General features: G+C 37.8%; 1 protein-coding gene across 1 annotated transcript in view; it reads left to right on the top strand.

The window, feature by feature from the left end:
- CDC5L (cell division cycle 5 like) overlaps positions 1 to 15467 on the top strand; it is a 40763-nt gene that overhangs the window by 8880 nt on the left and 16416 nt on the right. The window contains exons 6-13 of the mRNA XM_052648455.1: positions 1960 to 2178; positions 3548 to 3692; positions 4776 to 4964; positions 8263 to 8411; positions 10297 to 10459; positions 12591 to 12755; positions 13930 to 14010; positions 14828 to 15070. Of these exons, the coding sequence (XP_052504415.1) occupies positions 1960 to 2178; positions 3548 to 3692; positions 4776 to 4964; positions 8263 to 8411; positions 10297 to 10459; positions 12591 to 12755; positions 13930 to 14010; positions 14828 to 15070 (1354 nt within the window). The remainder of the gene's footprint in view (positions 1 to 1959; positions 2179 to 3547; positions 3693 to 4775; positions 4965 to 8262; positions 8412 to 10296; positions 10460 to 12590; positions 12756 to 13929; positions 14011 to 14827; positions 15071 to 15467) is intronic.

Below are 15467 nucleotides of genomic sequence, written 5' to 3'. Positions count from 1 at the left end.
AGGAAGCCTTTCCTTCTCAATGACTGTGTCTGGACTTAGCCTCTGCAGTGGTTCCCTGGAGGCAGGGAACACTTAGTGACTGAACAACAACAATTTATTAGGTATGCAGAAATGGTACTTGATTTAATTTATGATTCTTTAATTTTTAAAGTACACTTTGTCATTTTCAGTTCAGTTCAGTTCAGTCGCTCAGTCGTGTCTGACTCTTTGCGATCCCATGAACCACAGCACGGCAGGCCTCCCTGTCCATCACAAACTCCGAGAGTCCACCCAAACCCATGTCCATTGAGTTGGTGATGCCATCCAGCCATCTCATCCTCTGTTGTTCCCTTCTCCTCCTGCCCCCAATCTTTCCCAGCATCAGAGTCTTTTAAAATGAGTCAGCTCTTTGCCTCAGGTGGCCAAAGTATTGGAGTTTCAGCTTCAATATCAGTCCTTCTAATGAACACCCAGGACTGATCTCCTTTAGGATGGACTGGTTTGATCTTGCAGTCCAAGAGACTCTCAAGAGTCTTCTCCAACACCACAGTTCAAAAGCATCAATTCCTTGGTGCTCAGCTTTCTTTATAGTTCAACTCTCACATCCATACATGACCACTGGAAAAACCATAGCCTTGACTAGACGGACCTTAGTCAGCAAAGTAATGTCTCTGCTTTTTAATATGCTGTCTAGGTTGGTCATAACTTTCCTTCCAAGGAGTAAGCGTCTTTTAATTTCATGGCTGCAATCATCATCTGCAGTGATTTTGGAGGCCAAAAAAATAAAGTCAGCCACTATTTCCCCATCTATTTGCCATGAAGTGATGGGACCAGATGCCGTGATCTTCATTTTCTAAATGTTGAGCTTTAAGCCAACTTTTTCACTCTCCTCTTTCACTTTCATCAAGAGGCTCTTTAGTTCTTCTTCACTTTCTGCCATAAGGGTGGTGTCATCTGCATATCTGAGGTTATTGATATTTCTCCTGGCAATCTTGATTCCAGCTTGTGCTTCCTCCAGCCCAGCGTTTCTCATGATGTACTCTGCATATAAGTTAAATAAGCAGGGTGACAATATACAGCCTTGACGTACTCCTTTTCCTGTTTGGAACCAGTCTGTTGTTCCATGTCCAGTTATAACTGTTGCTTCCTGACCTGCATATAGGTTTCTCAAGAGGCAGGTCAGGTGGTCTGGTATTCCCATCTCTTTCAGAATTTTCCACAGTTTATTGTGATCCACATGGTCAGAGGCTTTGGCATAGTCAATAAAGCAGAAATAGATGTTCTTCTGGAACTCTTGCTATTTTGATGATCCAGTGGATGTTGGCAATTTGATCTCTGGTTCCTCTGCCTTTTCTAAAACCAGCTTGAGCATCTGGAAGTTCACGGTTCACGTATTGCTGAAGCCTGGCTTGGAGAATTTTGAGCATTACTTTACTAGTGTGTGAGATGAGTGCAGTTGTGCAGTAGTTTGAGCATTTGTTATTTTAGCTGTTTGCATTTTTTCTGTAGTGAACTGTCTTTCCTTCTGCTTTTTTCCCTTGAGATGCATTTAAAAAAAACTTGCCTGGATTCTTTATAGCTAACCATTCCTAATGCTAATTGCAATTTTTTTTCATACTATTTACTTTTTGATACTGTTTTATGATTTTTAAAATGGTGCTACAGAGATATAAAATTTAAAATTGAAAGCTGTTGATTTTTTTTTTTTTGCCCATTTCATTGATATTAAGTGAGTATATTCCCATCCAGAGATTAGATACATATTTATTTGTAGTTCCTTCTGGTTTTTCTCTTTGCTCTAGTATATATGTGTACCTTTAAATCAGAACTGGAGTTGATTTTGGTGCATGGTGTGAGGTGAGGATTTAAGTAAATATTTCTTTCCCAAATGACTGGACAGCTTTCTTAGCTCTGTTGGATGAGACATCCCTTCCCTATGGTGTATGATTTTCAAGGTGATCTTTTGTTCTTTTGCTTCAGGCGTCTTGCTGCCCTCCAAAAGAGACGAGAACTTCGAGCAGCCGGCATAGAAATTCAGAAGAAAAGAAAAAAGAAAAGAGGAGTTGATTATAATGCTGAAATTCCATTTGAAAAAAAGCCTGCTCTTGGTTTCTATGATACTTCTGAGGAAAACTACCAGACTCTTGATGCTGATTTCAGAAAGTTAAGACAGCAGGATCTTGATGGGGAGCTGAGATCGTAAGTTGCCTTTCTGGATTTTTTCTCCTTTCTGGTTTTATAAATGGAAAAGTATAGTAGGAATTTTATGGAGGGCCAGATATTATCCTTGTCAGAGCCAGATTTTTCTTAGTCAGCACAATGTGGCTTACATAATACTTTTACTTATTTAATGGATTCACCTTTCTGAGAAAACCAGTGACCCTGGCTGTAATGTTTTTAGTACAGAATACTGTTTGCATTTCTTGAAATGTCAGCATTTGGCTGTTAGTGAATTTGGAAACAGGTTAGTTATTTCACTAATGGCCTGAAGGAATATGTCAGAAATCTGGTCTGCCTTTTTTTTTCCTTAGTGAAAATTTTATCTTGTTTTTCTTAAAATGAAATTAAAAGGAAGAAATGACGATTACCAGTTCATTCTTAAATCTTTTCATCTAATGAGGATCAGTGTGTATTTTTATCAGATGTCTTAGGATGCAAAGGATTTTGCTTATTTATAGGGATTTTTAGAGTTTCTTTAAATCTTATATCTGAATGTTGTGGAACAAACCTTTTATGCTTATCAAAGATTTTTAGTTTTCCACTCCCCCAGTGGCCTTCTATATTTCTGTTGACATGAATTGTTAGTAAACAACAGATGTCAGCCAGTGTGGATCAGCGTTTTCTTGAATGTACTCCGTTGCATTTGTTTTTCAGATTAGACCGTTGTTTTAGGTAGCCTCTACAGATAAAAAGGTTGAAGAAAAAAAAGTCATTTGGGTGGAGTAGACTAGATAGAGGAGAAGGGTGACATGCAGAGGGGAAGGAAGCATTCCTGGTCCTTTAGAAAATGACCTTGAGCCTGGCACTAGACCCTAACACCTCTCTGATGTCATTTGTGAGAACTTAACTATCCTTTAAAAAAAAAATGATGTCAAACAATTGAAGATTAGTTTTAAAGGAAAATTTAAAACCAGTGTTTTAATTCTGTTCCCTTCGTTTGTTTCCCTTTTTGTATACTTTATCATTTTCCTAGTACAAACACATATTTTTGTATGAAGGTAGTCATGATATAGGAGTAGTTTCATGCTTTTCTTTTCATGTTATATGTAACATTTTGCTTATCATCGTAGTCTTTATAGTTACATAGTTTTACTATTTAGTACTTAAATTACTTAGTGTATCTTATTTTCTTAATAATTCTATTGCTATTCTATATTCCTATTGAACATAGTAGTAAGTAATGTATAGGAAAAGGAAACAGCTTAATGTATATAGTTTTGTCTTTTTATTAGTACTTTTCTTAAGAACGGATTATTTTGTTCAGAGTATATGACTATTTGTATGGCTGTTAACATTATTGCCTATGAGTAACTTTGAAAAATTTGTTCTCCACCTTGATCCATGACAGTGAAAAAGAAGGACGAGATAGAAAAAAAGACAAACAGCATTTGAAAAGGAAAAAAGAATCTGATTTACCATCAGCTATTCTTCAAACTAGTGGTGTTTCTGAATTTACTAAAAAGAGGAGCAAGCTAGTACTTCCTGCCCCTCAGGTAATCTGATGAAAGTAGATTTTTCACTGTGTGAACTCACATGCATTTATACCTTTTTTCAGCAAATGTTTGCGGGTCTATGTGCCAGGTTTTCTTTTAGGTGCTTGGTACTCCTAAGAAATATTAGGCCTTGAACTTCTCATATGATGGTTTAGTAATTAATTGTCAGCTCTTAGCAATTTGTCAGTAGACTGGGGCTCCAGGCCTCATTATTTTGTAGCTGGTAATGGTGGTATTTGGCCTTGTGGACTTCAGGTGACTGCCTTTTAGGGAATGTTTGGTTGTGTCATTCTTCTGTTTTTGAGACAGCAACTGTGAGAATCAATGTGGGAGTTGTGGAGAAGAAACAATTCATTCAGCTCATTGTAGGCTCTCTTCCTATGGCTGAATTGTGGTTGGTTAGAAACATGGGGATTTTGAATAAGCTTGTCTTGCATTTTGATGAGTACAGCTCTGTAGAATTGGACAGTTTAATGGAGCAGAGGGATGGATTTAGGAGGTTTGAACAGCTTCTTTAGCCAAATGAATGCCCTGGCTGCATTAATATAAAATTCTTGGGTATAAACATAAAATTGTTTTGTCAGATGCTATCATTTGTAGTGGTGATATTTCTTAAATTGGAATTTTGCCTGTAACCTTTTCTTTTTTTTCAGTTCTTAGGATATTTGTTTTGGTAAAATTACAAAAATAACACCTTTTGATTTTCTTAGGGATTCTTGTGGCTCAATGGACTCTGTGATATTTTAATTCATTTTTAGTATGCGCCCCCCCCAATTGATAAATGGTTTTGTACAAACACTATTAATTTATAATCTTGATTTATTAATATATTGTTTTGAGAGAATTTCAGTATGGAAATAGAAGAATACAGTTTGATATTGTATCATGTATGGAATTTCCCCCCTACTTTATATAGGAACACTTTAAAAAACTAGTAATATTATGGAAATTTTCAAACCTACAAAGTAAAGAGTATACAGTGAACCTCTGTGTACTCAGCAGTTCATCTTTCTAGAATATGGACGTTTTAAGCTGTGTTATTCTCTGGTTAAATATTGCTACTATGATAACTGTTATCTTCAGATTTCAGACGCAGAACTCCAAGAAGTTGTAAAAGTAGGCCAAGCAAGTGAAATTGCACGTCAGACTGCTGAGGAATCTGGCATAACAAACTCTGCTTCCAGTACTCTCTTGTCTGAGTACAATGTCACCAACAACAGCATTGCTCTGAGAACACCACGAACGCCAGCTTCCCAGGACAGAATTCTGCAGGTAGGCTGCCATATGGTAGAATGAGCCTTTCACTTTGCTTCCTGTCCTTAAAAGTAGTATAAAGGAGAAGACTAAATGGTTTGGTTTTGTGTCTCTTAGCATAAGCAGTTTGAAACAGTCCTGAATGCATAGCTGCTAGAGATTTCCATGGTAGGGAAGCTAAATCTTGTCAGTAAAGCACAGCATTTAAAAATTACACATTGCCTAGCAGTCCTGGAAAAAAAAATACGTGTGTAGTTAGTAATTTTATTTATTTGGCTGTACTTGGGTCCTAGTTGCAGCCCACAGGATCTTTCATTGCAGCACACCGATTCTCTAGTTGTGTCTCATGGGTTCTGCAGTTGGGGTGAGCGGGCTTGCTTGCTCTCTGGCACATGGGATCCTAGTTCCCCCAACCAGGGATTAAACCTGTGTATTCTGCATTGCAAGGTAGATTCTTACCCACTGTGCCGCCAGGAGAGTTCCCTATATTCAGTAATTTTTTTTTTACAGTGATTTTCAAAACTTCCTTGTGATTCTGTACTTAGCATGGCATAGACAGCCTTCAGTACTATTTCCCTCTCGCTCCTTAACATATAGGGTGTACAGCTCTGTGTGTTCCTAGGGTGTTACCATGCTAGGTGATAGACAGACCTAACTTTCACTTTTCACTTTCATGCATTGGAGAAGGAAATGGCAACCCGCTCCGGTGTTCTTGCCTGGAGAATCCTGGGGATGGGGGAGCCTGGTGGGCTGCCGTCTCTGGTGTCGCACAGAGTTGGACACGACTGAAGTGACTTAGCAGCAGCAGCAGCAACAGAATACTATTGAATCTTTCAGCACTCCTTACATCTCAGTTTTCTAAGAGTCAAATATAATCTTAAGGTCTTGATTTAGGAGTCAAACAGTCCTATATAAGACTATGTAAAAAAAACAGTGCCTTTCTAGAGTTATCAATGACAGCTCTTTGTTTTCACCACTGTAGTGCTAAGACACTTGTTTCATGTTGGTTTTATTTTCAGTTTAAAGCATTTTTTTCCACGTAGAATTTGAGCATTTGGCTCTCTCATGCCCTCTGCCTCTACTGTGCATCCACTCTTTCCATTTTCCCATCTTCCATTGTAGTTAATCATAATTTTGGTTAGCTCTATATTTATGGTTTACCTTATGCCTATGTGGGGCTTCCCTGGTGGCTCATATGGTAAAGAATCTTCCTGCAATGCAGGAGACTCAGATTCCGTCCCTGGGCCAGGAAGATCCCCTGAAGGAGGGCATAGCAACCCACTCCAGGATTCTTGCCTGGAGAATCCCATGGACAGAGGAGTCTGGCAGGCTACAGTCCATGGGGTTGCAGAGTCAGATATGACTGAGCAACTTTGACACTCACTTGTGTCTGTGTAAACTGCATTCACTGCTGACCTGGAAAGTACCTTATAATTATTCTACTGCATAGTATTTTGTTTTTCTTTGGATTAATACTTGTTTTACTTAGTTGCTAACATTTTTGATGACTTGGCACAAATTCATTTCTGGATCTGGACTTTATTAACTGTCAGTCTCCTGTAATCTGATAAAATTTTAGGTATTCTTATCTTTTTCAGCGCTTGAAGTCTTTCCCAGAATTTCTGAATGTTCTAGTCTGGACTGACTGCTCCTTAGATCTTGTTTATGGCTCATTCTCTTGCTCCCCCTTCACTGTCACCCTGGAAAGTTTTCCCTTGGGTCTCCTCTTTCCCGGCTCCCATGTCTCTCGCTTTCTTGGTTGGCTCCCTTTTAGTGAGGCGTATCTGTCGGTAGCTTTCTGAGGAAGGTTTCGTGGGAGATACAATTTTTAAGTCTTGAATATCTGTAAATTACTGTTTTACTCTCTTAATTTGATTGATCGTACAACTGGGTATAGAATTCCAGATTGAAAGGGTTTTTGTTCATAGCTTTGAAGGCAGTGTTCCAGGGTCTTCTGACTTGTGCTGTTAAGGTTAATAGGAAACCTGGTTTTTTCCTTCCTTTGGAAGCTTATATGACCTCTTTTTCACATGCATATTTTTTGATGTGGGTTTATTTTTAATAACTGTACTAGGTACTTGATGAGTCTTTTCATTCTGTAGACTCATGACCTTCAACTCTAGGAAGTTATTCTGAAAATTAGAAAAATTTCCTCCCCTTCATTGCTTTATTTCGCTATTCCTCTCTGATTTTCTGTCTTAATTGACTTTTTTGATTCATTGCTAGTAGATTTTCTGAATTTTACTTTCATACAGTTTTTAAATTTCTACTGTCATATTTTAAATTTCTGAACTCTCTCTTTTTTAATTAGACTTGTGTGCATGCTCAGTCTCTTCAGTTGTGTCTGACTCTTTGCAACCCCATGGACTGTAGCCCACCAGGCTCCTCTGTCCATGGAATTTACCAGGCAGGAATACTGGAGTGGGTTGCCATTTCCTTCTCCAGGGAATCTTCTCAACCCAGGGATAGAACCCATGTCTCCTGCATTGCAGGCAGTTTCTCTACTGTCTGAGGCACCAAGGAAGCACATATGTGTGTGTGTGTGTGTGTGTGTGTGTGTGTGTGTATTTTTTTTTAAGATGCAATTGATCCTTTTATAACGTACAGTTCAGTGGTTGGAGTATCAGAGTTGGATTGTAAGAAGAGCATGTGAGATGAGAATTATGGTTGTGACTCTGTGGAGAATGTAGCCTGCCACAGACCCTGAATTGGGGATTAGGAGTTGTGGGTGCTGTGTTAGTAATGAGTGCAGGGTTATAGTAGGGGGACTGTAAAGAGAGCATGTCAGTCCAACCTGAAGAGGTCAAGCAAGACTTCAGAAAGTAATCTGTCTTCCTAAGTTTCCTAATGTAGTAGATAGACCAGTTGGTAATATTTTAAACTCACAGTGGAAGAAACTGAGACTCAGAGAGTCTAATGAAGATTGGATAAAGCATTCATGATAAAGCCAGACTGGGTGTTCTAATGTTTAGCCCAAGCTCATGTTGGAAAAGTTGAATTCTTAGTTCTTCATGTAAAGAGGCTTGGCATGGGTAATAGGAAAAGTTCTTGGGTAATGGTAATTTCATATGTGAGGCCACAATCACATATACATTTCTTGACATATAAAACTATTTCAAAACTTCTGACATGTTAATGTCAGAAAGAATGGAAGCATTGAATTCCTCCATGGTTCAGTATTCATTTTCTCTCTTGGTTTTCATTGAGAAAATATGTAAGAATTCTGCCTTCTTTTTGTGTAGTAGGACTATAAGAGAAGGGTTTGCTATCTTGTCTAAATTGTTAAAACATGCTTGTTTACTATCTTGTTAATCAGGAAGCCCAAAACCTCATGGCTCTGACCAACGTGGACACCCCATTAAAGGGTGGACTCAACACCCCTTTGCATGAGAGCGACTTCTCAGGTGTGACACCACAGCGGCAGGTTGTACAGACTCCAAACACAGTTCTTTCTACCCCATTCAGGTATTGTAAATAAACAACTGATTTTTGCTTTAGAAAAACCTGAATCCGAGGACTTGGACAATGTGTTTGCTTTAGAAATGTTGACGGAAAATGGAAATTAGTGTTTAACTTGCTTTTAGAGATCCCCTCATTCATAGAAGCAAATAACATTCTAGTATTTAGGAACTTGTCAAATACTACATGAACCGTCCTTTTTTCAGAGTTTCTGGTGCTGTCAGCTTGTTTGTGAATACTTTTAATCTGATTTAAGAAGTAGATCTATCCATTATTGATGATGATTTGGTGACTTTTATAAAAATTGTAACCCCTTTTATGCATGTATTACTGTTGCTTGTTCCCCAACATTTTATTATGAAACAGTAACAATGAATGTATAACATTTAGAGAGGCTGAAAGAATGGTAAAACAAACATCCATGTACTCACTACCTGATTCCATGGTTTATGTTTTATTGTGTTTGCTTTATCATGTATCCATCCAGCCATCAGCCTATCTTACATTTAAATACATTTCAAAGCAAGTTGCAAGGTATCAGTACATTTCACCCTAAACACTTCTTTGTCATATAAATCATTGACTAGAGTTCAGTATTTGTTTATACTTCTTTTTTTTAACTTTTGTTTTAAGCTACTGTTTTTAAAGAATTTTTAAGATACAAATATTATAGAAACAACTTGTATTAAAATAGAATTTGAGCTTTTAAGGTTAGAAATAGTTGGGGTTTACTATTAATTTTAAAATTTGTCCTCTTACTGGTTAAGTATGTGAAACATTTCTGACTGTTAGAGTTGTGCATGACAGCAGGATCAAGAACTTTGGCAGCGAAAACCTTATGTGACATAACACTTGTGCAAGGCTTGCAAGAGAGCCTAATCCCTCTTTCTCCCGTGTATGTCTTGTTTCTTAACTAGATTGTGAGCTCCTTGGGGGCAGGAATCACGTCTTATATGGTAGCACCTCACCTCACCTCTGGGAACAGCTCTCTGGCAGCATCACCTGTCTGGAACACAGCCAGGATTCAGGAAGTAATCAAAAAAACAAAAGTCTTTGAACATATAAAAAGAAAATTATTTATTTTTGGCTGCATTGGGTCTTCATTGATATATGAGGGCTTTCTCTAGTTGCAGCAGTTGGGGCTACTCTCTAATTGTGGTGCACGGGCTTCTCACTGTGGTAGCTTCTCTTGTTGTGGTGCACGGGCTCAGTGGCCCCAAGGCATGTGGGATTCTCCTGGACCAAGGATGGACCAGGAATCGCACCTGTGTCCCCTGCTTTGGCAGGCAGATTCTGAACCACTGGAATACCAGAGAAGTCCAAAGCTTTGGACATTTAAACTGTATGGTATGAAGTTTATGGCTTTTATTTCTGAGAGTTTCTTAGACCTAACTCAGAACAATTCATATTTAGATGTGATCCTAAAAGTCTGGTGTTTGGTTTCCAAACAAACTTGAGGTATGCATACCTGTGATGAGAATGTGATGGCCAACAGCTATAGGCAGGGAGGAAACAAATGATCAGTTGAAGATACTGAACTCAATAAGAGTTGTTTGGGGTCTTAAGTGTGGTGGCCAACCTCCCTGACTACTGTGTGTTCTTGCCACCCTGATGTGTTAAGAAAAGGTTGAAAAATGTTTTATGGACCTAGTTAATAAGGTAAAAATATACTAGCTATCATGACTTTATTTGAAGTCATTAAAATAAATACACTGTGTATTTAAGCTGAACCTTTATTTTAACCGAGAGGTCTAACTTAAAACTAGATAGGGAGACAGAATTTTAGGAATCTTTATTTCTTTTCTTGTAAAATAATTTATGTGAAAAATATTTGGAAGCACAATTCAAATAAAGTTGGCACTTTCATTAACTAGAATTTCTGTCTTTCTAGGACTCCTTCTCATGGATCTGAAGGGCTGACTCCCCGGAGTGGGACGACTCCCAAACCAGTTATTAATTCCACCCCGGGTAGAACTCCTCTTCGAGACAAGTTAAACATTAATCCTGAGGATGGAATGGCAGACTACAGTGATCCCTCTTATGTGAAGCAGATGGTATGTGTCAATTCTTTTAGTACTTTTTAAAAAAAGTTAAAATCTCAAGGGTACCAAAATAAAATTTTCCCCTTGTCAGTGCATATTTCATATGTCTTCAGATTCTGTACACCTGCAGACACTAGAAAAGGAACATGATTTGTAGGACTTGAGAAGGGAAACCTTTTGGTAGGCTAACTTTTTCTTATTCTTAATTTATTTTTCAGTATTGATTATGCTGATAGTAATTCTCCTCGTATATTTTGTGATTTTTAACTTTTATTATTTACTAATTAATAGATTAGCTTCTTGAATGGTACACTGATTTCTTTTTTCTATTTTTGTAAAATAAGGTATGAATTTCAAATGCCTCATAAATTAGATTTTGAACTTTGATTCCTGTTTGCCTCTGTACTTTTAGAAGGACAGTCAAAGTATCAGAGCCAAGTTAATTTCATGTTCATTGCGGACCTTAGTGAAGTTTTTCTCCTGTATGTTTTGCAAGATTATATAGACAGCTAATTATAAAAGTTACAGTTTTATTTTTGATCATGTTACTGCTTTTATTACATTACTGTTAAGCCTTCTTATTTATGCCATGGAAGATCATTGTGAGATTTTAAAAAATGAATTAAAAGACGCTTACTCCTTGGAAGGAAAGTTATGACCAACCTAGATAGCATATTCAAAAGCAGAGACATTACTTTGCTGACTAAGGTCCGTCTAGTCAAGGCTATGGTTTTTCCAGTGGTCATGTACGGATGTGAGAGCTGGACTCTGAAGAAAGCTGAGCGCCAAAGAATTGATGCTTTTGAACTGTGGTGTTGGAGAAGACTCTTGAGAGTCTCTTGGACTGCAAGGAGATCCAACCAGTCCATTCTAAAGGAGATCAGTCCTGGGTGTTCTTTGGACGGAATGATGCTAAAGCTGAAACTCCAGTACTTTGGCCACCTCATGAGAAGAGTTGACTCATTGGAAAAGACTCTGATGCTGGGAGGGATTGGGGGCAGGAGATGAGAAGGGGATGACAGAGGATGAGATGGCTGGATGGCATCACCGACTCGCTGGATGTGAGTCTGAGTGAACTCTGGGAGTTGGTGATGGACAGGGAAGCCTGGCGTGCTGCAATCCATGGGGGTCACAAAGAGTTAGACACGACTGAGCAACTGAACTGAATGGTGGTTTGCTTCTAGTTTACAAAGTAATTCTAACTTCATGTATAGATTTGGTTAGTTGAGAATTTTTTTAAATGTCGGGATTGATACCATGTAATCCTGACTCTGAATGGCTACATAGGAATTAAACAAGTGAAGAATCTAATGTGTGTAAAAGCACAGATCTGGACACTTGATGGGATTGAAAGTTGAGTAAAGATGTCGCTTGTCTTAAAGAATAGTTTATACTCTGGAGAGATTGGCAGTACTAAACCAAATCCAAAGATAATTGTAATATAAGAACAAAATAAAGCCCTTTGAGTAAAACCAACATGTTTAGGGTGGCGGAAGAAAGAAATCACATTTGCTGGGTGGGTACTAGGAAAGCCTTCCTTGAAGGAGGTATGCTTAGAAGTAGGGTTGGGGGCTGTCCCATGTGGAGATCACAACGTGAGTAAGCATGGAGCATGTTCTGGACGTAGCAGCTCACCTGGTCTTCCTGTCTTGCATATATGTGACGGACCAGTGGGGAATGAGACAGACAGGTGAGCTGAGGATAGACTGGGGAAGACTTTGGGTACTAGGCACTTTGAGGAAGTATGAGCTGGTTTCTTTGGCTTGCATATGACCTGTTTTGCATGAAAAAGAATCATACACATGAATTCAGCTGTCTTTTCAGATTAAGTTTTATTTCTCCAAGGACAAGTTTACTTTTGAACTTTTCTTTCATTTCCTATTAAATTTCAGAAATCCTTAAAAGGAAATCCTAAAGGACTTCTTAATTTTTGCCCTTCAGAGGTATAATTCTCAAACTTTTTATGATCGGTCTTAATGTAGGGAAGAAGTAGAGATAGAAATTAAACAAAATTTTGTCTCAACCCTTAAGTTAGGGATCATTTTTCTAGAATTTAGGCTAGTTGTGTTTTAGAAACTCTTATACAATATTAGTTGAGTATTTTAATGTGTATAAATTGAGAAAGACTAATTTTTTTCTACAGGAAAGAGAATCTCGTGAACACCTCCGTTTAGGATTGTTGGGTCTTCCTGCTCCTAAGAATGACTTTGAAATTGTTCTACCAGAAAATGCCGAGAAGGAACTGGAAGAGCGTGAAATAGATGATACTTACATTGAAGATGCTGCTGATGTGGATGCACGGAAGCAGGTGGGTGACGGCTGTTAACATGTCTCAAGATCTCTACTTAGTGTTTTTTTTCAGTACTGAAAAAAAATTGCACTAAAGGAAAGTACTTAGGTCAGTCTTGATAGGTGTTCTTAAAACGTATAATCATATAGGTCGCAATTTAAATATCCTCTGTCAAATTCATTCAGTTCAGTTCAGTTCAGTCCCTCATTATGCTCCTTTAAAATATGTGTAAGTGGTCTTTTAGACATTGCTTTCATTCTTGCCAAGAAAAGATGTTATTGACCAGTCTTAAAACAAGTACATCTTATTGATTGATTTTGTTGGTTGATTGATTTCTTTGTCAGTGTAAACTAATGGGAAGTTGCCGGTAACACAGGGAGCTCAACACGGTGCTCTGTGACAACCTAGAGGGGTGGGATGGGCGGGGTGGGGGTGAGGTTCAAGAGGGAGGGGACATATGTATATTTATGGCTGATTAGGTTAACTGTCCCAGGTCTTGTGTCTTGAAAGTGGTAAAACTTGAACTAAAACTGAGATCATGTGATCCACTTCAGGACTTTTTGTTGCAGCCGATTTTGGGATATTTTTAGAAATCGAATCATTTCTAGGGATTGGAGTGATGGAAGGCATGCTTTAGAGAGAAAGCACATGAATGTGCTTTTTGGTGGGGGATATATAATAATACTTTATGAATTTAGTTCTCTTTGCTATTTTGAGCTACATTTTTTCTAAAAAATGGTTTAAAGTTTTCTTGTGTTAACCCACATTATTCATAATTTTAAGAGTCATAAAACAGCACCCTTGCTGGCTGGCCTTTTAAATAAAAAATCAGTAGCTTCTTAGGTGAAAGGGAAAGGTTGTATTGCAGGAGGGATAATTGGAAGCATCCCCTCTAAGTTTAGGATTTGGTCTTTTAGACAAGAAAAGAATGATTATCTGATTAAGGGAGCCATGCAAGTCTGGAGAATGCTCCTAGTAGCTGTTGGAAGTTCTTAGTTTGTGTTGTAACATGAGAATGAATAGACTGGCTAATTTCAGTGGCGTTCTGTTGCCTTTCTACAAACTTACACAGATTACTACAGCTTTAGCTCTTGAACATACATGTTCTTATAGACGAAAGTGTTTTCACCTTTACTGAAATGTGTCAGATACTGTATAGCTGTAAAAATGGTTATAAAAATAATTTTTCTAGGCCATACGAGACGCAGAGCGTGCAAAGGAAATGAAACGAATGCACAAAGCTGTCCAGAAGGGTCTGCCAAGACCGTCAGAAGTAAGTATTAGCGTTTCTGCCAGGAAGTTTTAAGTTTCTTTTTATGTGATTGATGTTTTTTATATTATTCATAAAGTCTATAAAACAACATTTCATCTACTTTTTGGAATATAGTAAAGCAGTTCCCAGATCCAATCTTTGAAATGCTTCACTGGTACAAATAAGAATTTTGAAAGAAAAAAGAAAATAATTTGTTTTGAAAATGTTAAACTGCTTTAGGTATACCTCGGAGATGTTGCAGGTTGGTTCCAGTCCACTGCAGTGAAATGCATGTCACTCAGCGAAGCGTGAATTGTTCTGTTTGCTTGTGCATATAGAAGTTACGTTTATACTAAACTGTAGTTTTTTAAGTGTGCAATAGTGGTATGTCTAAAAAAAAGTACATACCTTAATGTACTTAATGTACATACCTTGATTTAAAAGCTACTTTATAGCTAAAAAAGTGCTAGTTATCATCTAAGCTTCTGACCCTGAGTCATAATCTTCTTGCAGTAGTAGCATTAATGATCACAGCTCACCATAGCAGATAGAGTAGTAGTGAAAAAAATGTTTGAAATATTGCAAGAATTGCCAGTGTGACATAGACAAAATGAGCAAATGTTGTTGAAAAAAATGGTGCCAATAGATTTGCTCAGTTCAGGGTTGCCATGAACCTTCAGTTTTTGGGAAAAAAAAAAAAAGCCTTGTCTGCAAATTGCAGTTAAGTGAAGCACAGTAAAACAAGGTGTGCCTGTATTTAATTCATTGCTAGAAGAAGTCGTAACATTAGTGTGTTGTAGTACTATGTTCAATAATTGTACTTGTTTTAAAATTTTAGGTAAATGAAACAATTCTAAGACCCTTAAATGTAGAACCACCTCTAACAGATTTACAGAAAAGTGAAGAACTGATCAAAAAGGAAATGATCACAATGCTTCATTACGACCTTCTACATCACCCTTATGAGCCATCTGGAAATAAAAAAGGAAAAACTGTAGGATTTGGTACCAATAATGCAGAGCACATTGCCTATCTGGAACATAACCCTTATGAAAAATTCTCCAAGGAAGAGCTGAAAAAGGTATCATTGAGTATTTTTGTCTCAAGATTTAAGTATTTGTTAGATACTGTGTATCATGGACAAACATGAACATGTTTTCCCATATGGATGTTCATAAACAACAGAAGTATATGGTTAAGAGAGAAATTTTCATGTTAAATGTTACGCATTCATCCTCCCCCCTCTCTCCGCAATGTTCAGTGATAGACCTTTATCAGATAGACACTGGCTTTGATGGCAGGGTGTTTTTGTCTCATGGGTGTGTGCCTCATTGATCGGTGTTACAGGTGCCATTTTCTGGGTTTAATTCTGTTGTCTCTGAATAGGGTGGGGTTGCCTTTAGTACTTAAACCTCACTTACTTAGAATACTATGAAAAAACAAGAATGTATTAAAATATTTACAGATTAAACCTTTCA

Source organism: Budorcas taxicolor, chromosome 11, assembly GCF_023091745.1.
Source record: "Budorcas taxicolor isolate Tak-1 chromosome 11, Takin1.1, whole genome shotgun sequence".
Lineage (NCBI taxonomy): Eukaryota > Metazoa > Chordata > Mammalia > Artiodactyla > Bovidae > Budorcas > Budorcas taxicolor.
This window is presented reverse-complemented; position numbering and strand designations above follow the sequence as displayed.